Source organism: Panthera uncia (assembly GCF_023721935.1).
Source record: "Panthera uncia isolate 11264 chromosome A1 unlocalized genomic scaffold, Puncia_PCG_1.0 HiC_scaffold_17, whole genome shotgun sequence".
Taxonomy (NCBI): Eukaryota; Metazoa; Chordata; class Mammalia; order Carnivora; family Felidae; genus Panthera; species Panthera uncia.
The window spans coordinates 11,406,471-11,430,294 of NW_026057577.1; the positions used below are offsets into that span (position 1 = coordinate 11,406,471).

At 38.7% G+C, this 23,824-nt stretch overlaps 1 protein-coding gene across 1 annotated transcript in view; it reads left to right on the plus strand.

The window, feature by feature from the left end:
- COMMD10 (COMM domain containing 10) overlaps positions 1-19,612 on the plus strand; it is a 214,711-nt gene extending 195,099 nt beyond the window's left edge. The window contains exons 6-7 of the mRNA XM_049649063.1: positions 17,826-17,885; positions 19,069-19,612. Coding sequence (XP_049505020.1) covers positions 17,826-17,885; positions 19,069-19,107 — 99 coding nt within the window. The 3' untranslated portion in view covers positions 19,108-19,612. The remainder of the gene's footprint in view (positions 1-17,825; positions 17,886-19,068) is intronic.
- Positions 19,613-23,824: the final 4,212 nt, after the last annotated feature.

Here is a 23,824-nt window from a genome sequence, read left to right on the forward strand (position 1 = left end):
TTGACTGCCACGCTGACAAGCATGAAATTTGCTTTTGTTGTGTATGTACTGACTGTATTCTTAAATGGACAAGTGTCTTTGTCAAGCTGCATTTTTTCAAAGACGACGAAAAGGAAAGTTCGAATTTGGTTGACTTAACCCCAGGAAATAAATGCCTTTTGTAACTTGTGTTCCATCTCTTTGCTGAAGTTGTCCTTTTATGACTTTTATCAAACCTTGATCAAAGCTCAGGGTTTCCACTTTGCCTACTACCCTCCTCCAGCAACAGGACCATCCATGCCCAGGAGGTGTCGGGGGCCTACTGGACTGGGCAGTAGTTTTCATGAAGAGCCTTTGGAATCACAGGGGTCAGTGGAGCAACAGGGATCAGGGAATCAGCTCCATATTCAGGTGCAAGGATTATTTGTCTTCCTCTGTCTCTGAGTCATGTACTTTATCCATTGGGCTGACATATTTTTGTGTGTTTGGAATTAGAATTTTGAGCACGGTGGAGTGCTGTGTTAACTTCTATGAAATACTCCCAGTGTTTTTTTTTTTTAAGTTTATTTTATTTTTTTTTTTAAATGTTTTTATTTATTTTTGAGACAGAGAGAGACAGAACATGAGCGGGGAAGGGGCAGAGAGAGAGGGAGACACAGAATCTGAAGCAGGCTCCAGGCTCTGAGCTGTCAGCACAGAGCCGGACGCGGGGCTTGAACTCACGGACTGTGAGATCATGACCTGAGCCGAAGTCGGCCGCTTAACCAACTGAGCCACCCAGGCGCCCCTTAAGTTTATTTTTGAGAGAGAGAGAGAGACAGACAGACAGACAGACAGACAGACAGAATTTGAAGCAGGCTCCAGGCTCTGAGCTGTCAGTGCAGAGCCCGATGCAGGGCTTGAACTCAGGAACTGTGAGATCATGACGTGAGCCCAAGTGGGATGCTTAACTGACTGAGCCACCCAGGCGCTCCTCTTTTTTTTTTCTTCTTCTTTTAATTAATTTAACCAAGACAAACATTACCTTATGTAGCCATATTTATCAAAATATGTACTCTCAGAACAGCTTTTATGTATTTCTGTGTAGAATTAGACAGGGGACATAAATGTGCAAATTCATGGAGAGAAATGTTTTCTTTAAATTAGCTTGAAGGTGCAGTTTTATCTTGAGTTATCATAATAGTAAAGCAGAAAGAACAGCGATTGGTCTCACCATAATATACTGCGTATTAGTTCATCTTTGTGGGACCTGCTGCCTCATTTCGTGAACAAAAGGGTTGAGCTAGGTTATTGCCAAAGCTCTTTCTTACTACCATTTTCTGATTCTCAGTTCACTAGCTTAATTTGCTTATGTCGGGTACACCTTCCAACATCGTCAAGCCATAGAACTGAAAAGAACCTTGGGAGGTCACATAGTCAAGCTGCTTCAAAGAAGAGTAGAAATTTGCTCTCCCTCCACCTACAGCAAGCTTTTGCTTGCCCCTTCTGAAGCTGGCACCCTCTGAATCAGAGCCCATTGTAACATCTGTTACCCCCTTTGGTTGCCAGGATTGATTTCACGGATCTGACAGATGGGCAGAGGATCCCCTTCTCCCTTCTCTCCTATATACCTTCTTCCTGTAGTTGGGAGCTTAGCTGTAAAGGGCAACCAGCCTGCTTAGAGAACGACCTTTCTTTGGTTAAGGGTATACACGTTCCTGTTTACCTTTGTATTGGCACTCTCTAATGTTTATTGAATGGTGGAATATTACAGGTGACGGAAATGGCTAATGCCTGTATGTATCGGTAGAATTTCATGGGTTTTTTTTTTTCTTTTGGTGGTGAGAGCTTAAATTACACCCCAGGGTTTTTTGAACAATAATAGTGAAGTTAGTCAACAAGTAATAATAGAGATACTAGAATATATTCACAATTAACATATTGTATATTGCTATGTAGAACATAAACTGTAGATATATTTGTTAAATAAATGGTGTCTAATGATTTATGTGCTATAAACCCATTGAGCATTCAGTAGAACTTGAAATACTTATATATTATCTTTGCCCTTCATTTCTGTAACTGAAAAGGAGAAAACTTCCTCTTGAAATACCTAGAAAAGTATTTTTAGATCAGTCAGAACATGAGATTAGTAGTTTTTCTTTTCCTGGCATTCCTTATTCCTGATTTTCTAGGTGAAAAGCTAATTGTATCATTTCTAATTCTGATATCCAACTTAAGTATAAAAGCTAAGCACTGTAAATGTGGTTTAACTCTTATCCAGTTTATATCTGTATTATTTAGAGGCTATTTTTACTTGGGTAATTTGTACAGAGGCTAATGCACTTCTCTCTTGGAAAATGTATAGGTGTTCCTAATTCCTAACTAATGGGAAGGCAGAGGATATTTTTACTGTCAGCTTTCATCAAGTTAGACCTCTCTGAAGGCCTCGCTACATTTTATTTCCATGGGAATTTTGCTAATGGGTATGTGCAACGTTACCCAGGTACTTGTAGACAGAATTACAAATTAAAAATGAAAAGGAATGGGCAAACAAATACATTTTTCTTCTCTTTTAAGAAATTGGCAGAATTTTAATCTTTGCACTTCGATTTTCACTTTGCGGTGTTTTTCAGATAGGACGCAGAAAGTCTAAGTTTGGTTTTAATGCAGGAGACCAGCTTAGGCAACATAAGTAATGAATTTCCTAAGTGGGTGCTTGGCTGTAATCGTATATGTATAAGGCGGAAGAGAGTAAATCTTCTAGTCTGTGTGTGTTTACTTAACAATATTAGTGACTTTAATGGGTTTTACTGGAAAATGCAATATTGAAGGCATATTTAAAAAAAAAAGCTATCCAGTTTTATTGCCTGTATACTAACTCACTAAATTATTTTGATCCACATAATAAAACATGTAATAATAAATGTATGCCCACCATACATTTCCACATACCACGCAAAACACATTTGTGGACCTGTTGGTACTTACTGTTTCTGGAACATCCACCTACCCTAAATGTTGCAATTCCATAGATTTCAGCCCCAGGCTTGCCTCTCTTCTCATACAGCATTCTTATCTTGGGCGGTCACATCTACTCTTGCTGGGGTTTTTTGTTTTGTTTTTTAAGTAGGCTTCATGCCCAGCATAGGGCTTGAAGTCACAACCCTGAGATCCAGAGTCACACGCTTTACCAACTGAGCCAGCTGGGCATCCTGCAGTCTTGCAGTTTTAAATATCAATATATAATATGGAAATATCAAATGTACGTCTCTTACCTAAGTCTCTTTTTTGGCTTCGTAGACTTATTTCATTTATTTTCAGGGAAGTCTCACAGACATAGCAAGCTAATTGTGTCCTAAACTGCCCCTTTGATGCTCTCCTTCTTCAGATCTTCTCTAGAGTTTCCTTATCTCCACTGCCTCTGTCCACTTTCTCTTGCCAGAAAATTGAGAGTCATTCTGAGTATTGTTCCTTCACACACACACCTCTGTTCAAATCTGTCACCAAGTACTGTCTCTTCTACCTCTAATCCACATCTCAAGTTTTTCTACTTTTCTTTATCACCATTGCCATCACATTAGGTCAAATTACTGTCTTTTGCCGGGACTAATGCAGTAGCCTCCTCATTGGTCTCTCACATCCAGTTTGGCCATCTCCATTTAGAAATAAAAGCCATGGAGCGCCTGAGTGACTCAGTCAGTTAAGCGTCCAACTCTTGTTTTTGGCTCAGGTCATGGTCCCACAGCTTGTGAGTTCGAGCCCCGCATTGGGTTCTGCACTGACAGTGTAGAGCCTACTTGGGATTCTCTTTCTCTCTATCTCCTTCTTCAGATCTTCTCGCTGCCTCCCCCCCCCCCTTATAGATAAACAAACAAACTTTAAAAAATGAAAAAAGAAAAGAAAAGCCAAGGCAGGGGAGTGAGGGGAATAGAAGTCAAGGGCACTTGTTAATATGTAGATGTAATCATATAATTTTTATACTTAAAACTCTCCAGTGGCTTTCCATTGTTCTTAGAGGACAGATCTTCTCTTCTGTCCATCCCCAAAGAGGTGTTGGGGCTTATCCTAGTTTGGTAGGACCTCCATAACAGAGTACATCTGACTGGGTAGCTTAAAAAACAAATTTATGTACTCACAGCCTGGAGATGAGAAGTTTTGAGATCACCATGTCATTAGGATTGGTTTCTTCTAAGGCCCGTATCTTTGGCTGGTAGGTGGCATCTTCCCCCGGTGTCTTCACATGGTTGTCCCTCTGTGTGTGTGTCTGGGTCCTAATTTCCTGTTCTTACAAGGATACCAGTCATGTTGGACTGGGCTCCCATCCACATGACCTCATTTTACCTTAATTACCTCTGTAAGACGCTAACACTATACACAATTACATTTTGAGGTACTGGGGGTTAGGATTTCAATGTGAATTGGGGTGAGACACAACTCAGACCACAACAGGGCCTAAACTGATGGTCAATGGAGGAGTAAACATGTACAGAATGTACTACTCTGAGTAATGTCTCTATGTTCCTTATGGTCTTACCTCCACTCCTATCTTTTCATCGAAATCTTAACTGTCATTAGGTCAACATGTTACCTTAAAATACTGTTGAAAAGATACCAGAAACATTGGTGCACAAGTATCTGTTTGAGTTCCTCTTTTCATTCCTTTCAGGTGGATGCCCAGGAGTGGAATTGTTGGGTCATATGGAACTTCTTTCTTTTAACTTTTTCAGGAATGGCCAGTGCTTTCCACAGCTGCTGCACCATTCTATATTCTCACTAGCAATGTATGTGGATTCCAATTTCCCTATGTCCTCACCAACACTTGTTCTCCACCCCCCCTCCCCATTTAAAAAAAAATAACAGTAAAACCTTGGTTTGCGAGCACAGTGCATTTCGGAAACATGGTTGTAATCCATAGTGCTCATATCAAAGCGAATTTCAAAAACCGTTGGCTCAGCTGTGATCATGTGACATTCAGCATCACATACTACTTGTATTGTGAGACGTCAGTCATTTATCAAATTAAAAAATTTATCAGAAATGTTTGCTCGTCTTGTGGAACACTCGCAGGACAAGTTACTCCCAATCCAAGGTTTTACCGTATATCCTCCTTACTAAGTGTGAAGAGCTGTCTCATTGCAGTTTTGATTTGCATTTCCCTAATGACTTAGGATGTCGAATATCTTTTCATGTGCTTACTTAACCATTTGCATATCTTTTTTGAAGAAATGTCTGTTCCAGTCCTTTGCCTTTTTAAAATTGGGCTTGGGGCGCCTGGGTCACTCAGTCAATTAAGCATCCGACTTCAGCTCAGGTCATGATCTCTGGGTTTGTGGGTTTGAGCCCCACGTCAGGCTCTGTGTTGAGAGCTTAGAGCCTGGAATCTGCTTCAGATTCTGTCTCTCCCTCTCTCTCTGCCCCTCTCCCACTTGCACTCTGTCTCTGTCTCTCTCTCAAAAATAAACAAACATTAAAAAAAATTTAATTGGGCTTGTCTTTTTGTTGTTGAATTATAAGAGCTCTTTATATATTCTTGGTATTAGACTCTTATTAGTGATTTGCGGTATTATCTTCCATTCTGTGAATTGTCTTTTTTCTTCCTCACTTCTTTTAAATCTTAACTCAGATGTCACCATTTCAGTGAGACCTTTTCCGACCACCTACCACTGAATCTCCTCCTACCTCCAAACACACATTCTCTATCCTTGCTTTTTCTTCCTAGCACTTAACACCAACAGACATTTCTACATGTATGTATATGGATTGTTACTGTCATTATTATCACAAATCTTGTTTGTTTTCTGTCTTCATCAACTAGAAAGTGGGACATTTTTGTCTCTGTCGCTCAATATGTAAATGTATATGTAGTGCCTAGAACAACCCTTGTAGGCTTTTAATTCGTATTTGTTGAGTAAGAATGAATGAATGAATTTTACACCTAGCAATGCCATTTTTTTTTTAACTGGGAAAATATAGCACACATACAGAAAAAGAGTACAGTGATTTGTCATAAGAAAAAAAAAGCACCTTTTACCCACCACCAAGATTGAGAAATATATACATTATTGCCATTACGTCAGAATGGCCTCCCCTCAATTATGACCTCCTTTCTCCAGTCACCCAGAGGTGATCACTATTCAGATACTTCTGGTAACATCTTTGTTGCTTTGTTACTTTATAGCTTGGATGGTTGTACCACCCAATCGTTTGTCTCTGAAACCTTTTTTACTATTGTTTTTTAAATCCCCACATAAATGAAACCAATCAATGTGTCTTCTGTGCCTTCCTCTGACTTTTAACATTATGTTTGAGAGTCATGCATGCTGTCCTATTTAGCTCTAGTTTATTTTCATGTCTGCATTGTTGCTGTACTACAGTTGATTTATACATTCTTCTGTTGAAAGAAACTCGTTATTTCCATTTTTTGGTTCTTTTGAATATTGGTGTTATCAGTGTTCTCATACCTGTTTCATGGTGTCCAAATGTGCACATTTCTATTGAGCACAACACTCATACTTAGGTGTAAATTTGGATGTAATGGGGCATGAGTATACTCAGCTTTAGTAAATTATACCAAAGAAGTTTTCACAATAATTATACAGATTTCCACTCCTTCCAGCAGTATGGTTACTAATATGTGTTACTGTGGTTTTGGCTCTTTGGACCTCAGCTTTTGCGAAGTGACTGATCAAGTCTCTTGTCTTTTTTTTTCTTCTTTCTTTTTTCTTGTCTTCTTTTGTTTTTGTTGTTGTTTTTTTTAAATCAGAGCAAGACTGTCAAGCCAGGGCACTCTTGAGCAGCCTGGAGGTACCCCTCTCTGCAGGGAAACTTCCGGGAAACCTACCAAGAGGAGGACTGTCTGTAATTGTTAGTTTCTTTCCCACTTGTATTCCCCCCCAGAGCCAGGTTTCCAGGGCAGCACATTAGCTGGAGTCCCTTTTAAGAATCTCATCTGGCATCATGATAGTTTGTCTCTGTGGCTCATTATGTAAATGTATATGTAGTGCCTAGAACTGATAGTTTCTTTCTTCACTGCAGCCTAACACTGCCACCCAGGTGGCTTTCTTTTTTGCCTTAATGAGGTATAATTGACACAACTCTGTGTTAGTTTTGGATGTACAACGCAATGATTGGGTACATGTTCTTGTCCACTTTTCAATGGTGTTTTGCCTCTTTTTTCATTAATTTGTAGTAATTTTTGTATATTCTTGATAGAGTCTCTGTGGCTTACCTTTTAGTCTTTTGATGTGTCCTGATGAATGGAAGTTTCAGATTTTAATATATTTTCATTTATTAGTCATTTCCTTTAGAGTTGGTATATCTGCTCACAGCTTACTTGTGAACTAACACATATCTTCATGTCTTTTTAAAGGAGTCTCTATATATGCCAAGATTATGGAGAAGTTTGCATGTATTTTCTTTTAGCTTTTTTGTCTTGACTTACCATTTAGAAGTACAGTCCATCTGGAAGGAGGAGACCACATGAATAAAAACCGGCAGGAAAGTGTAGGATATTGGGGAGAGAATGAGTACAATAGTTTGGTTAGAGCACAGAGGTCTTTTGGTGGGCAGGGGTGGAGGGTGGTGGCGAGAGGGCCTTGTGGGAAATAAAACCAGAGAGGTGGATCCGAGGGGTGCTTGGGTGTCTCAGTCAGTTAAATGTCTGACTCTTGATTTTGGCTCAGGTCATGATCTCATGGTCATGAGATCGAGCCCTTTATCAGGCTCTGGGCTGGCAGTGCGGAGCCTGCTTGGGATTCTCTCTCCCCCTCTCTCTCTGCCTTTCCACCACTGATGCATGCACGTGCTGCCTCTCAAAATAAATAAACATTAAAAAAAAAAGATCTAGGAGGATTGTGTAGAATAAGAAAAATGTTATTCTGCTTTTTTGTCACATGAGCAAGTATCATTTATAATAATAGCCTGCAAAGGGGGCGCCTGGGTGGCTGAGCCTGGGTGGCTGAGCCTGGGTGGCTGAGTTTGAGACCCTCATCGGGCTCTGTGTTGACAGCTCAGAGCCTGGAGCCTACTTCTGCTTCTGTGTCTCCCTCTCTCTCTGCCCCTAACCCACTCACATTCTGTCTTTGTCTCTCTCAAAAATAAGTAAACATTAAAAAAAATTTTTTTACAATAGCCTGCAAAACATCTTGAGTACTGGTACTTTTGTCTCAAAAAAGGGACCATTCAGTAGTGTGGATGACTCCATACAAATCACCCACCCTCTCTCCTCCCAACCAAACAGTAGCAACAAAGCAAACTAACACACACACACACACACACACACACACACACACACCCCTATCTTATTTACCGACTTCACTTTTATGTTTGAAAAATTCTTCATTTATGTGGAAGGGAATGTATAATAATATCTTCACCTAGTTGGCTATCATAAATTACTTCCCTTTTTTTCCTCGTGACATTTACCTATTGATACTGTTCTCTGTATTTTGTGTCACATTAAGAAACAGTCCTGAATAGGCCTTAGTTTCCAGCTCTGACTCTTCTAGTTCATTGCCCATTGTTACATGGTTGTTTTCCTTAGGTGGCTTTCTTACCACAGTGTGCCTCTGTGCCCTCATCTGTTAAAGGGTCATATTGTATGACATGCCCACCTCCTTGGACTGTTTTAAAGTTAATGCGAGGTAATGTAGGTGAAAGTGTTTTGAAATGTTACCAGTGTCAAGACTTTGAGAATGTATATAACCACATGAGTCTGTTCTTTATTTGTGTGAGAAAAACAACTACAATGCTTTCAATTTAAAATCACATTTATGGGGCGTCTGGGTGGCTCAGTCAGTTGAGCATCCAACTCTTGGTTTTGGCTTGGGTCTTGATCCCAGGGTCGTGGAATTGAGCCCAGTGTCAAGCCACACTGAGTATGGAGCCTGCTTGGAATTTTCTCTCTCCCTCTGCACCTCTCCCCTGCTCATGTGTACTCTTTCTGTCTGTCTCTCTCTCCCTCAAATTAAATAAATAAATAAATAAATAAATAAATAAATAAATAAATAAAATCACATTTATGGAATTAAGTGTTATCCATATTAACAGGAAAAGGGAATGATATAAAAACATACAACCAAACAATTTTTGTGGGACGTATGTGGTCCATCTCTATGAAGAGTTTTCCTGGGAGTTACCCATTACAGCTAAAGCCCTAGGGTGAATTTTCTTTTTCTTTTCTTTTTCTTAAAATATAGTTGATGTGCAATACTATATTATAGTTAACCCTTGAACAATATGAGTTTGAACTGTGCCGGTCCACTTATGTACAGATTTTTCTTCTTAAGTATAGTATAGCACTGTAAATGTGTTTTCTCTTCCTTGTGATTTCCTTAACGTTTCCTTTTTTGTAGCTTACTTTATGGCACATACATATAGTATATAAAGTAAAAGCAGTATATAGCTCATGTAACTTACAGAATATACATTAATGAACTTCCGGTCAACAGTGGGCTATTAGTAGTTAAGTTTTGACAGAGTCAAATGTTACGTATGGATTTTCCACTACATGGGGGGCCAGCACCCCTAACCCCCATGTTGATCAAGGGTCAACTATAGTTTCAGTTATGCAACATTAGTGATCCCCTTTTTGTACATTACAAAGTGATCACCATGATAAATCGAGCTACCATCTGTCACCATACATACTTAGTACATATTATTAACTATATTCCCTATGCTGTACATAGTATTCCTGTGTCTTACTTATTTTATAAATGAAAGTTTTTTGTACCTTTTAATCCCCTTTCCCTGTTTCACCTACCCCTCCCCGCTCTGCCCACTGGCGATCACCAGATTGTCCTCTGTATCTATGAGTCTCTTTCTGTTCTGTTTGTTCGTTTGTTTTAGTTTTTGTATTCCACTTATAAGTGAAATTACATGCTATTTGTCTTTCTGTTCTTTCTGTCTTATTTCACTTACCATAATACCCTCTAGGCCCATCCATGTTTTCAAAAAAGGCAAGATTTCATTGTTTTTTATGAGTAATATTCCCTGGTGAATATATATACACCATATCTTCTCCATTCATCTGTTGATGGATATTTAGGTTGCTTCCATATCTTGGCTATTATAAATAATGTTCAGTGAACATAGGTGTGAATGTATCTCTTCAGATTGGTGATTTGTTTTTTGTTGGGTTGTTTTTTTTGTGTGTTTTTTTTTTTTTTTCCATAAACATCCAGAATTGGATTTACTAGACCATAGCAAATGGTGGGTCTATTTTTAATTTTTTGAGGAAACTTCATACTGTTTTCTGTTGTGGCTGCACCAATTTATATTTCCACCAACAGTGCATGAGGGTTGCCTTTCCTCCTCATCCTCACCAACACTTGTTGTTTCTTGTCTTTTTGTTAATGGCCATTCTGACAAGTCGTGAGGTGGTATTTCATTGTGGTTTTGATTTGCATTTCCCTAATGACTAGTGATGTTGAGCATCTTTTCATGCATCTGTAGGCCATCTGGAGAAATGTCTATTCTGTTCCTCTGCCCATTTTTTAATCATAATGTTTGGGGTTTTGCTCGTGGTTGTGTGAGTTTTTTTATATGTTTTGGTTATTAACCCATTGTCAGTTATATCATTTGCAGTATCTCCTCTCACTCAGTAGCTTGCTTTTTGTTGTTGTTGTTGATGGTTTCCCTGACCATACAAAATCTTTGTAGTTTGATGTGGTCCCATTTGCCTACTTTTGCTCTTCCTGCCCTTGCATGGGGAGACAGAGCCAAAATAATAATGCTCAGACTGATTTCTAAGAGCTTACTGCCTGTGTTTTCTCCTGGTAGTTTTATGATTTTCAGCCTTAATATTTAAGTCTTTAGTCTGTTTGGAGTTTATTTTTGTATATGGTGTAAGAAGGTGGTCCAGTTTTATTCTTTAACATGAAGTTGTCCTGGTTCCCCAACACCATTTATTGAAGAGACTGTCTTTCCTCTGTTGTGTGCCCTTGACTCCTTTTTTGAAGACTAATTGACTGTACAAGCATAGTATTTCTGGCCTCTCCGTTCTGTTCTGTTTATGTATGTGTCTGCTTACGTGCCACTGCCATGCTGGGTTGATGACTACAGCTTTGTACTATATCTTGATATCTGGGATTGTGATACCTCTAGTTCCATTCTTCTTATTCAAGATTGCTTTAAGTTATTTGGGGTCTTTTTTGGTTCCATACAAACTTTAGGATTGTTTGTTCTGTTTCTGTGAAAGGTGCCATTGATATTTTGATAGGAATTGCATTGAACCTGCAGATTTCAATGATGTTATTTCTTCCAATCCATGAGCAAGAACAGCTTTACATTTATTTGTGTCATTTCCAATTTCTTTCATCAATGTGTTGTAGTTCTTAGAGTACAGGTCTTTTACCTCCTTGATTAGATTTATTACTAGGTATTTTATTCCTTTTGAAGCAATTGTGAATAGTATTGTTTTTTAAATTTCTCTGTTATTTTGTTGTATTATTTTTTTTTATTACTATTTATTGTTGAGAGTGATAGAGCACAAGCAGGGGAGGGGCAGAGAGAGAGAGAGAGCCATAGACTCTGAAGTAGGTCCCAGGCTCTGAGCTGTCAGCACAGAGCCCAATGCAGGGCTTGAACTCACAAACTGTGAGATCATGTCCTGTGCCAAAGTTGGATGCTTAACCAACTGAGCCACCCAGGTGCCCCTCTGATATTTTGTTGTAATTGTATAGATTACAATTTATATATATTACGTAAGTTATACAATTACATTTATGTATATTGTATATACAGACATATATGTTAATTTTGTATCCTTCAACTTTATTGAATTTATTACCTCTAATAGTTTTTTGGTGGAGTCTTTTATTAAGGTTCTATATATTTAGTATCATGTCATCTGCTAATAGTGACAGTTTTACGTCTTCTTTTTCAATTTGGATGCTTTTTATTCCTTTTTCTTGTACAAATACTTTGGCTAGAACTTCTAATGCTGTGTTGAATAAAAGTGGCTAGAGTGGCATCCTTGGCTTTTACTGATCTTAAGAGGAAAAGCTATCAGCTTTTCACCACTGAGTAAGATGTTTACTGTGGGTCTATCATAGGTACATTCCTTCTGTATCCACTCTGTTGGGACTTTTTATCATACATATATGTTGAATTTTATCTAATACATCTCCTGTACCTATTGAGATGATCATATGATTTTTATCCTTCTTTGTTAGTGTGGTGTACCACACTGATTAATTGGTGATGTTCAACCATCTTTGCATTCTGGGAATAAGTTCTACCTGACCATGGTGTGTGACCCTTTTAATGTATGGTTAAAATCAGTTGCTAATATGTTGTTGAGGATTTTTGTATCAATGTTCCTCAGGGATAATGGCCTGTAGTGTTCTTTTTTTATGGTGGCTTTGTCTGATTTTAGTATGTGGGTAATGCTGGCCTCACAGAAGCATTGTCTGGAAGCATTCCTTCTTCCTTTTCTTGGAATAGTTTGAGAAGGGTAGGTATTAACTCTTCTTTAAATATTTGGTAGAATTCACCTGTGAAGCTATCAGGTCCTGGACTTTTGTTTCTAGGGAGGTTTTTTTGTTTTGTTTGTTTTTTTACTGGTTGAATTTCAATACTAGTCATGAGTCAACATTTTCTATTTCTTCTGGACTGAGTCTTGGAAGATTGTATGTTTCTAGGAATTTACCCATTTGTTCTAGGTTATCCCATTTTTTGGCGTATAATTGTTTGTAGTAGTGTCTTATGTATTTCTGCAGAATTGGTTGTAATTTCTCCCCTTTCCTTTCTGATTTTATTTGGGCCCTCTCTTTTTTTTTTTCTTGAGGAGTCTGGCTAAAAGTTTAACAATTTTGTTTGTCTTTTCAAAGAACTAGCTCTTAGTTTCATTGATTTTTTTTTGTCTCTATTTCATGTATTTCCACTTTGATATTTATTATTTTCTTCCTTCTACTAACTTTGGGTTTTGCTTGTTCTCTTTCTAGTTCCTTTAGGTGTAAGGTTAGATTGTTTGTCTTAAATTTTTTCTTGTTTCTTAGGATGGGTATGTATTGCCATAAACTTTCCTCTTAAAGTACTTTTCCTGTGTCCCATAGATTTTGAACTGTTGTGTTCCCATCTTTATTTGTCTCATGGTATTTATTTATTCTTTCTCTGTTGTCTCATTGTTTGTTTATTATCATGTTGTTTAGCCACCACATGTTTGTGGTTTTTCCAGTTCTCTTCTTGTCATTGATTTTATTTTCATACCATTATGGTAGGAAGAGATGCTTGATATGATTTCAGTCTTCTTAAATTTATTAAGACTTGTTTTGTGACCTAACATGTAACCTTTCCTACAGCATGTTCCATGTGCACTTCAGAAGAATATGTATTCTGTTTTTGGGTAGAATGTTTTATATGTCATTTAAGTCCATCTGATGTAATGTGTTGTTTAAGGCCAGTGTTTCTTATTGATTTTCTGTCTAGATGATCTATCCATCGAAGTAAGTGGGTTGCTAAAGTCCCCTACTATTATTGTATTACTGTCATTTTCTTCCTTTATGTCTGAATTTACTTCTTTTTTTTTTTTTCCACCAAATCTAGTAAATGTTACCCATGAGCTATCCTGGATAATAGCAGTATCCATTGATAGGCCTGTTAAACACATAAGCAATGAAAAGCCCTTCCAGAAATAATTTGTAGTACTTACCTAGTTATTATATTCCTCTGGAAGACAGTATAAACTGTTAGAATTAGAATAATTAAAAAAAATAACTTAAAATATAGTTTGCCTTATATGTAAATATCTTTTGTATCTAATTACTGGAAGAGTGGGGATATAATGTTCTCATAAACTTTTTCCTAAACATTTGACTATGTAAAAAGTGAGGCACAGTACTATCTAAAGATGTGTGTATATATATGCACACATATGAAAAATACACATGTGTGATTTAGAGGTATGTAGTTCAAGTTTAAAATACTTACTGTATATGATTGACAAGATGACAGTGCATTGTGATTATTTGCCACTGTAGTTTTATGTCACAAAGATATTTCTCTTCTTATTTACTATGACATAACAGGCTACTTTTTATTATCCAGACTATCTTTCTGACTCTTTAGGGGGAAAAAAATAGGACCAAATAGTCAAGTCTCATTATCTATTGACAGTGATAGACAGGAAGCACATGGATATTTAAACCCATTGTCAAATACAGCCTATAAAACTACAGTAGCCAGGATTTTCTACATAGTCCTTCTGAAAGCCTGTTGTTAGAGTTGCTACTGTTAGCTGAGATGGCGTGTTTGAATTTCAGCTTCATTTTCTCTTCTTGCCTTAACAAAGATATTAATGAACCATGAGTTGAGTCAAAGTCTTGGAGTGTTTACAGAACTAGACAATCCAAGCACAAGCACCCCTGAAATACCAATAATTGGACTGACATTTAACTTAATGCATTTCTTACATTTTTGTTGGGTCTGGACTGCCACTGATTTGTGACTGGACATGAAACTAAAGAGAAGTTGTTTGAAAACATGCTTCCTTAGTGAAAAGAATCTTCCATACATTCTCTGCAGAATGAGCAGTGCAGGTAGAGAGTTGATTGTGGTTTGATAAAGCACATTTGTGACTTTCTAATTATATTCTCAAATAAAGCTCAGAGAGTGTGTTTTCCTCTGAAAAAATGTCACAGTCCAAGGAAAGATTTGACCACTCCTGTTCCTAATATGTGCGGGACCTAAAGCATGAGTAAAAATGGAGGCCATGGGCCATATACCGAAATTTCATGTCGTAAATAAAGCTCTCAAACTATTAAATAGATGCGACCTATGCTCTTTTTGTGATAATATACCTTCAGTAATGTCCCAGAAGGAAAGATTTGAATTTAGAATTCTTGGATTCCATGAAGTTCATGTCAGAGCATGACATTATGGAATTGAGTTTTCGCCAGCCCCCCTTTCCTTTTTGTCCTACACAACTAAATTCCATCATGATCCCCCTAAAACAACTGCCCTTGGCCACCCCTTGGGTAAACATACCTTCTCAAATTCTAAGGATAATCTCTATACACATAGATATGCAACACTTAAAACCATTCCTATATTCTCCAGAATTCTCCTGGTCTTCCCTAAATCATTGCAGGTTGAATGGGAAATGATAATGATAATGGCTACCAGTGATTATACCTACCAGACATCAGTATAAATTCTTTGCATATTTTATCTCAGGTATCAGCATTTTCCCTTCTTGGGGCTAAGTATTTCAATAATATACATATCTCCCCGAATGTATACATATATGTATACATACATACACATACTCACGTGTGTGTGTGTGTATGTACACACATTATTTTATCTATTGTTATTTCAAGAAGTATGTTTCCAAAGTTGCCTTCCTTCCCTTTCCTCAGTGTAACATTTTAGAAAAACACTACCTTGAAATAAAGCAAAATTCAGGAAACAAGAACCTAGCTTGACCACTACCTGTAAGTATCCATACAGCAAATCACTTGTTCACATACTAATTCAGTCTTCAGTCCCTCCTAACATTTGGATTGTGGAGAGAGGAATGAACTTGCCTTGATTTTCCATAGGGTAAACTGAGGCCTGCCCTCTCCCTTTAACTGCTGGAAAGAAATACAGCACTGCTAGATAATGCTGATCTCAACCTTTGGGGTTTAGTGATGTGTGGCAGTTAGCCTACTACTTTTTTTTTTTTTTTTTTTTAATCATCTAAAGGATGAGGCTTTAAAGCAGCTTTGTGTCCTTATTCATTTTAAAGTTTAACTATTTTAGTAGGTGTTAGAAGAGAAAAGGAAGAAGTGTGGAATTTGATCCTCTGTGCCTTGGCTTTTTTTTTTTTAATTTTTTTTTTTAACATTTATTTATTTTTGAGACAGAGACAGAGCATGAACGGGGGAGGGGCAGAGAGAGAGGGAGACACAGAATCGGAAGCAGGCTCCAGGCTCTGAGCCATCAGCCCAGAGCCTGACACGGGGCTCGAACTCATGGACCGTGAGATCGTGACCTGAGCTGAAGTCGGACGCTCAACCGACTGAGCCACCCAGGTGCCTTGGTGCCTTGGCTTTTTTGAAAAAGAAAATGCCGTATCTGAAGATAGCCCCATCGACTCTCCTGGGGTGTGCTGGAGTGAACTTGTTTTGAAAATGTTGGCTTTGTCAACAGAAATGGAAATCCTTAAAACCGGGATGCCTCGGTGGCTCACTCGGTTGAGCCTCTGACTCTTGGTTTTGGCTCAGATCATGGTCTCATGCTTTGCGAGCTTGAGCCCTGCATCAGGTTCTGCGCTGGCAGCACAGAGCCTGCTTGGGATTCTCTTTCTCTCCTTCTCTCTGCCCCTACCCTGCTTGCGCTGTCTCTGTCTCTTTCAAAATAAATAAATAAGTAAATAAACTTAAAAAAAGAAATCAGGAAAAAAAAAACCAACAGATAAAACAAAGGGAAAAAAAGTAGCCATAGAAACTGAGAAGTAGAATTAAGAGAATGTTGAAAATGATCGCAAGCGATTAAGTACATGAATTAATGTCGTTTTCAACATTTGTCCAGTTCTTCAGTTCCTGGTGCCTGTTTTTGGTTTTTTTTTTTTTTTAATGTTATTTGTTTTTGAGAGAGAGAGAGAGAGAGAGAGAGAGAGAGAGAGAGAGAGCACAAGCAGGGAGGGGCAGAGAGAGAGGGAGACATAGAATCTGAAGCAGGCTCCAAGCTGTCAGCATAGAGCCCGACACGGGGCTCGAACCCTTGAACAGTGAGATCAAGACCTGAGCTGAAGTCAGTCACTTAGCTAACTGAGCCACCCAGGTGCCTTCCCTGGTGCCAGTCTGGTCAGAGCCGGTAGCACGTTCTTGGCTTTCTCTCCTTATTAACTTTCACTTCCCAAAGGCACCTTGAGTAAAGAGACAAATCATAAGAGACTCTTAAGTACAGAGAACAAAATAAGCGTTGTTGCAGAGGAGGTGGGGGATGAGCTAAATGCGTGATGGGCATTAAACGGGCACTTTTTGCGATGAGCACGGGGTGTCATATGTAAGAGAGGAATCACTGGGTTCTGCTCCTGAAACCAAGACTACACTGTTTGTTAACTAACTTGAATTTAAATTAAAAACAAATAAAAATAAAGACATGTTTAGCCAATCTTCAGAAACCACTCAAAGTGATGCCTCAGTTTACAAAATGAACCAAAAGTAGGTTGGGGTGGGCTGGATTACCGCTGCGCTTTGCTGTACCATCACACGTACGTGCACAGTATTCCTTGGTGCCCACAGCACCCAGGAAGGTTCCCCATCACGTCTGGAGCAAAAGGAAGGAGCGTGTTTCAGTCTCTGCTTTGAAGCTGTCATGTTAATTGTGAACTTTTGCTGAGTCCGTACATTAGGAAAGGTAACCATCTCAGCATGATAAGATCATAACTGCTAGATTAATGCGTAGAGGCAGCAGCTGTGCTGACGGGAGGCATTAATGCCTTAGATGAGTTCAATCAGACGTGCCGCCTCCAATGTCTTTGTGTGATGGTATTTACTCGATTTCAAATGGACTGCTGAGAAAAATGAAATGCAATCTCCATGTATCTCGGTCTAGAAAAAAAAAAAAAAGATAATGAAATTGTTCTCTTGCCGGCTTATATTTTATTAACCTCTGTGGAGTCAACTTTAAAGAACAGATGTCCCTCTAGAGTTGAAATCTTTTGCTAAAAGTGGAGCATTATTAAGTGCAGCTGTGAATTCTAGGAACAGTGGGGTTGAGTAGAGCAGGTGAGTGTTTTGTTTTGTTTTTTTTTAAACCACTCAGAGAATAATAGGGCATCTTCTGGGGCCAGCCAGAGAGAGAAAGAAAAAAAAATGCAATGCAAATTGCGTACAACTGAATTCTTTCTTCTTTCTTGTTCTTCCTTGCAGAGCGTGGAGAAAGTTCTTGTGGAATTCAGTCACCAGGAGTTGTTTGATTTCTATAACAAGGTCTGTATTTTTCAAATAATTTCTGCTGTGTGGGGTTTTGCATAATGTTTCCTTCATTTTTATGAATCCTTATTTTTAAATGCCCTATCATGGCGCTAAGTTCTTTAAACATCCCTTGTAAACACCTTATGTTTCACAGCAGGAAGCTTTGCGGAGATGGAGAGAATCTGACAGCCTAAATCAGGAAGAAAGTGGAAGTGGTTTTAATTAAGGCAATAGGATTATTACTTTAACGTAAAGCATTAAGGAATGAACTATGTGGTACCTAGCCACACTGGCACTTTATAATTTAACATTAAATATTTTAATTCTGGGCCCAAGGAAAAAGGGAGGTGCCAAGCCTGTAAAGATTTAACTTTGAGTGCATGTTATGTTTCTTTACAAATATTGACTTTGTAATCCAGGGAAATGTACTCCCCCTCCTCCTCTTCCCTACCTTCAAAAATCTTATGTAGTGATCACTTAAATTAAAACAGCTGAGTATATTTAAAACTGTATTTAGCCCTTTTTTTTTAAGTGTATTTTTTTTATTTTTGAGAGAGAGAGAGAGAGAGAGAGAGAGAGAACGAGTGGAGGGGCAAAGAGAGAGAGGGAGACACAGAATCTGAAGCAGGCTCCAGGCTCCGAGCCATCAGCACAGAGCCTTATGTGGGGCTCAAACTCATGAACTGTGGGATCATGACCTGAGCCAAGTTGGATGCTCAACAGACTGAGCCACCCAGGTGCCCCAGGTTTTTTTTTTTTTAATGTCTAGTTATTTTTGAGAGAAAGAGCGAGCACGCACAAATGGGGGCAGAGAGAGAGGAAGACACAGAATCTGAAGCGGGCTCCAGGCTCCCAAGCCATCAGCCCAGAGCCTGACGCGGGGCTCAAACTCACAAACTGTGAGGCCATGACCTGAGCCAAGTCGGATGCTTAACTGACTAAGCCACCCAGACACCCCAAACCATGTTTAGAAATCCTCCTTTACAAATTTGCAAACTTAAATTGCAGGCGTGAATTGTAATATCTTCACATAAGAAGAAAACTTTTCTGCGTGCTTCATCTGTTGCTGTGTAAATGGATTTAATATGCACGGTTGCCACTGCCATTCTTTCCCTTCTATTTGCAAGTTTCTGAACAAACCTTCATAGCATTTCTCTGCTTTCAGCAACTTGTTCTCTTGTTTTATCTTTATAAATAGCTGGAGACCATACAAGCACAGCTGGATTCCCTGACGTGATGTTCTCGAAGACTGGTTTCCCCATCACACTCTTGCCACCTCATCATTCCGCCCTGAAGATAGACTGCCAGGTTGTGTTTTCAGAAGGATTCAGTAGCTTTCTTCTTGTAAATTACCCGGCTTATCACTTCTGAGAGAAATAACCGCCAAGGGAGATCACTGTTTCCAGAGCTTCTAGGACACATCCCCTCGTTCTTTGAACCAGCAGCAAACAGTTGTTAAGAATACTTTTGCTTTAAAGGAAACAGCAATAGGGGTGCTTGGGTGGCTCATTTGGTTAAGCCTCCGATTTCTGCTCAGGTCATGATCTCACAGTTTGGGAGTTCGAGCCCTGCATCGGGCTCTCTGCTGACAGCTCAGAGCCTGGAGCCTGCTTTGGGATTCTGTGTTTCCCTCTCTCTCTGCCACTCCCCTGCTCATGCTCTGTCCGTCTCTCTCAAAAATAAATAAAAACATTTTTTAAATTTTAAGGGAAAAAAAATAAAGGAAACAGCAGTAAATACCATACTGTTTTTATTGTCTTGTTTTTGCTTTATTGCCTGACCTGTTTATTTTTTACATTTTTGATGACACCTTTATGTATCAAGGAGGGTTCGTGGATAGTCCATGGATGCAAAGTATAATGTGTACCTCGGAATACAGAACGCGGCTATTTATATTAACAAAAGCAAGAACAGAACCAAATGCAATCAGATACTTCCTTTTTCCTTGAATATAATGAGTATGTTTGGTTGGGAAGTAACATAGGAAAGAAATTTAAACTAGAGCTGGTAGTGGTACATCAGTTGATTCCAGTGTGAGCTTCTCTGTGCACTTTAACTTTTTCTCTGAGTGTAATAGTCTAGGTTTTTGTGCTCTTTTCTTTGTACTGCAAGTTAATAATGATTCACTTCATAGTATGGAAGACAGATTCAGATCGTAAGTAAAAATAATTGTAGTGAGTGTGAAATATGGGTATCCTTAAAATTTTGAAACAGATACCTTTGACACTTTATTTCTGTAAATATGTTAATTAATTTTAGTCAATAAAATTTTTATGTTTTAGAATTAGTTGAAGTCCACAGTGTTTTATGCTTTGACTATATATAAATGTGAGTATGGTTGCCTATAAAAGCAATACTATCAGTTGGATTTTTTATGAAATGAAATATCTGTTCTGTGTTGTTTCCAGAGAGACAGACAGAGGGAGAGGAGGAGAGGAGAAAATGATAGAGACTTAGAGATATTTGAGTCAAGCATGACTTTCTGTATAATTATTTTTTTAAGTTTATTTATTTATTTTGAGAGAGAGCATGAGCGGGGGAGGGGCAGAGAGAAAGGGAGAGAGAGAATCCCAAGCAGGCTCCATGCTGTCAGCTTGGAACTCGTTGTGGGACTCAAACTCATGAACCATGAGATCATGACCTGAGCCGAAGTCAAGAGCCGGACATTTAACTGACTGAGCCACCCAAGTGCCCGTAAGCACAACTTTGTTCATATGAAGGAATTTGATTTCAGAAATGTCCTGTGGCTAAACAAACAGAGCCATCAGGATTAAATGCATCTGCATAATACAAGTGTTAAAGGTCTTTCAAATAAATGTTCAGTATATGGAATTTATGCCTTTATTTATGTGTGCTATAATGTTGCTTAGAATTGGGAGTTTGGATTATGTCAGAAAGTAATTTATAGTTGCTGTCCATAGTTGATTAATTTGAAAAGTTTTTTTAACTTTAACTTCCATTGATAAGATATCAGGAAGACATATTTATAATATAATGGCCTTTATTTCCGTATCCAGCTTATGGGAGCCGCCTTATTTTTTTATGCTGTGTTCTGCTACTTCCAGAGGGAACTACCTGACTGCTTAAACATTTTGGTAAATATTCTTTCAGACTTCTTATATGCAACAAAACATACATCATCTCAAGTTAAATTTGTTAGGCCTTCCTGACAGTGACCATATGGCTAGGTAGAAGTTTTCATTGGTTTAATGGCCAATTTAACTCCCAGTCTAGGTACCTAAATTAAATGTGACATTCCAAAATGAAATTCTCAATTAGTAGCTCATTTTACGCTCCCTAAAAGACCTGCTTTTATGCTCTCTAAAGAGTATATCTAAACCTGTACAAAAATGTGGTATGTAGTTTTCTCTCTATGAGTCTTGTACAAGAAAGTCTGACCAAAGGCATTGAAGAAAGGACACGTAGAAGGTGTAATTCCAACTGAGAAGATAATTTCTTCCTGAAATATATTTTCAAAATAATTTTTAACGTTTATTTATTTGAGAGAGAGAGAAAGAGAGAGACAGAATCTGAAGCAGGCTCCAGGCTCCAAGCTGTCAGCACACAACCCAGTATGGGGCTCGAACCCACGAACTGTGAGATCATGACCTGAGCCGAAGTCAGATGCTTCACCGACTGAACTACCCAGGCGCCCCTTCCTGAAATGTATTTAATTGCGGATCCTTTCATTCCTTAAGGTACCACCATCGTTACGATACACAGGTCAAAGAAAATATCATTCCCAAGCAATATTAAATACATGCTACCCAAATAAGATGGGTGTAAGGACAAATGGGAACTGAAACCTCTTAGCATTCTTGTGTGAGTGCTTGGCATGAGTATTGAATACAAATAGAAAGGAACCAATTGCTAGAAAGGAACCAACGTGATATTTTTACACCTACTGCAAATAATATCTGAAGTTCTCCAGTCATAATTTGTGATTATTTTGAATTAGGAAAAACCAAAAATAATAAAGAGGTAACATAAAATTATAGAATCTTATCATCCAGAATGCCTGTTAAAATGACATTTTGGTAGATTTTATTGAAGTGAGTTTTTTTCCTACCCTTATATCTTTCTCGTTCCTTTTTTCTCTTTTTTCTTCCTTTCCTAATACATTGGAATAATGCCATAAATACCATTTCGTACTTTGCTTTGCTTATGTAACATTCTACAAGAGCATTTTTCCTGTCCTTTATCTAAAACATAATTTTAATGTATATTAAATAGCCCACCATGTGCATGAGCTATACTTTCTCTAGTTAGCCAATCTGTTGTTGGACGTTTAGACTATTTCCAGTTTTTTAACATACTAAAGAACTCATTGGTGCATATTTTTATATCTGTAACCCCAACACTACATCTGTCATTATATTAGCATAGGTTACTAGGGGTGGGATTATGTAAAAAGTATATAGATATATTTTCCAGTTTTATTATAAAATTATATATTATTATAAAAATAGTAATTTCCCATAGTCAGTGTATTATGGGATGGATCTGGAATCTGAATTTTTTATTTTTCTGGGACTGTCTTTCCACAAAGCCCTTCTGGCTCTGACCAGTCTTTTGCTCTGACTCTATTCTATGAATTTCTCCCTCTTACCTTAAAGAACGTCTTCTACACCTTATTCACTATTCCAGGGCTCAACAAACTATGTTCCACCCACCACTTGTTTTTATCAAGTTTTATTGGAACAAAGCTCTAGTGGACAGGCTCCCAGTGACCCCTGCCTTTTGGTATTCACATTTCACTATAATCCTCTGTCCTTGAGTGTGAACACCACCTGTTACAGGCTCCTAACCACTCAAATATGGCAAAGAAATGGTATGTCACCCCCAGGATGGTTATGTTATGTAAAATTCTGTCATGCTACCAGACTCACTGTAGAGATTTTCTCCCTTCTCGGCTTTGAAGAAACAAGCTGCTGTGTTGTGAGAGGGGCTGTCGACAGAGCCACGTGGCAGGGAACTGTGGGTGACCTCTAGGAGCTGACCAGTAGCCAACAAGAAGTCAAGGCCCAAGGCCCTCAGCCCTACAGCTGCAAGGAAATAAATCTACAGACAACCTGAGTGCACTAGGAAGTGGATTCTTCCCCAGTCAAGCCTGTGGATGAGAACACAGTCCTAACTGACCGTGGTTGCAGCCTTGTGAGAGTCTACACGAAGGACCCAGAGTCCTGACCCATGATAATTGTGAGGTAATAAATGTGTGTTTATTTAAACTTCTAACTGTAGGGGACGCCTGGATGGCTCAGTCAGTTAAGCATCTGACTTTAGCTCAGGTCATGATCTCACGGTTCATGAGTTCGAGCCCCACGTCAGGCTCTGTGCTGACAGCTTGGAGCCGGGAACCTGTTTTGGATTCTGTCTCCCTCTCTCTCTGCCCCTCCACCGCCCTCTCAAAACTAAATAAACATTAAAAATTTTTTAATTAGGGGTGCCTGGGTGGCTCAGTTGGTTAAGTGTCTGACTTCGGCTCAGGTCATGATGTGACAGTCTGTGAGTTCAAGCCCCGTGTCGGGTTCTGTGCTGATGGCTCAGAGGCTGGAGCCAGCTTCGGATTCTGTGTCTCCCTCTCTCTCTGCCCCTCCCCTGCTCATGCTCTGTCTCTCTCTGTCTCAAAAATAAATAAAAACATTATTAAAAAAAAAACAAGATTTAAAAAAAAATTTTAATTAATCTATAAATAAATGAATAAACATCTAACTGTATAGTAATTTGTTAGAGTGTATTGGATGGCTAAAACAACAGCCGTGCTCTTTTGTTTACATGGAATCGTGTCATCTCTGACTGCTTTTGCACTATAGAAGCAGAGATGAGCAGTCACAAAAGACTACCTGACCCAGAAAGCCTAAAACATTTACTACACAGCTCTTTGTAGGAAAAATTTGCAGACTCGTGCCTTCTGCCGTGCTTCCCCGATGCATCCCTAGAGGAATACAGCAGTT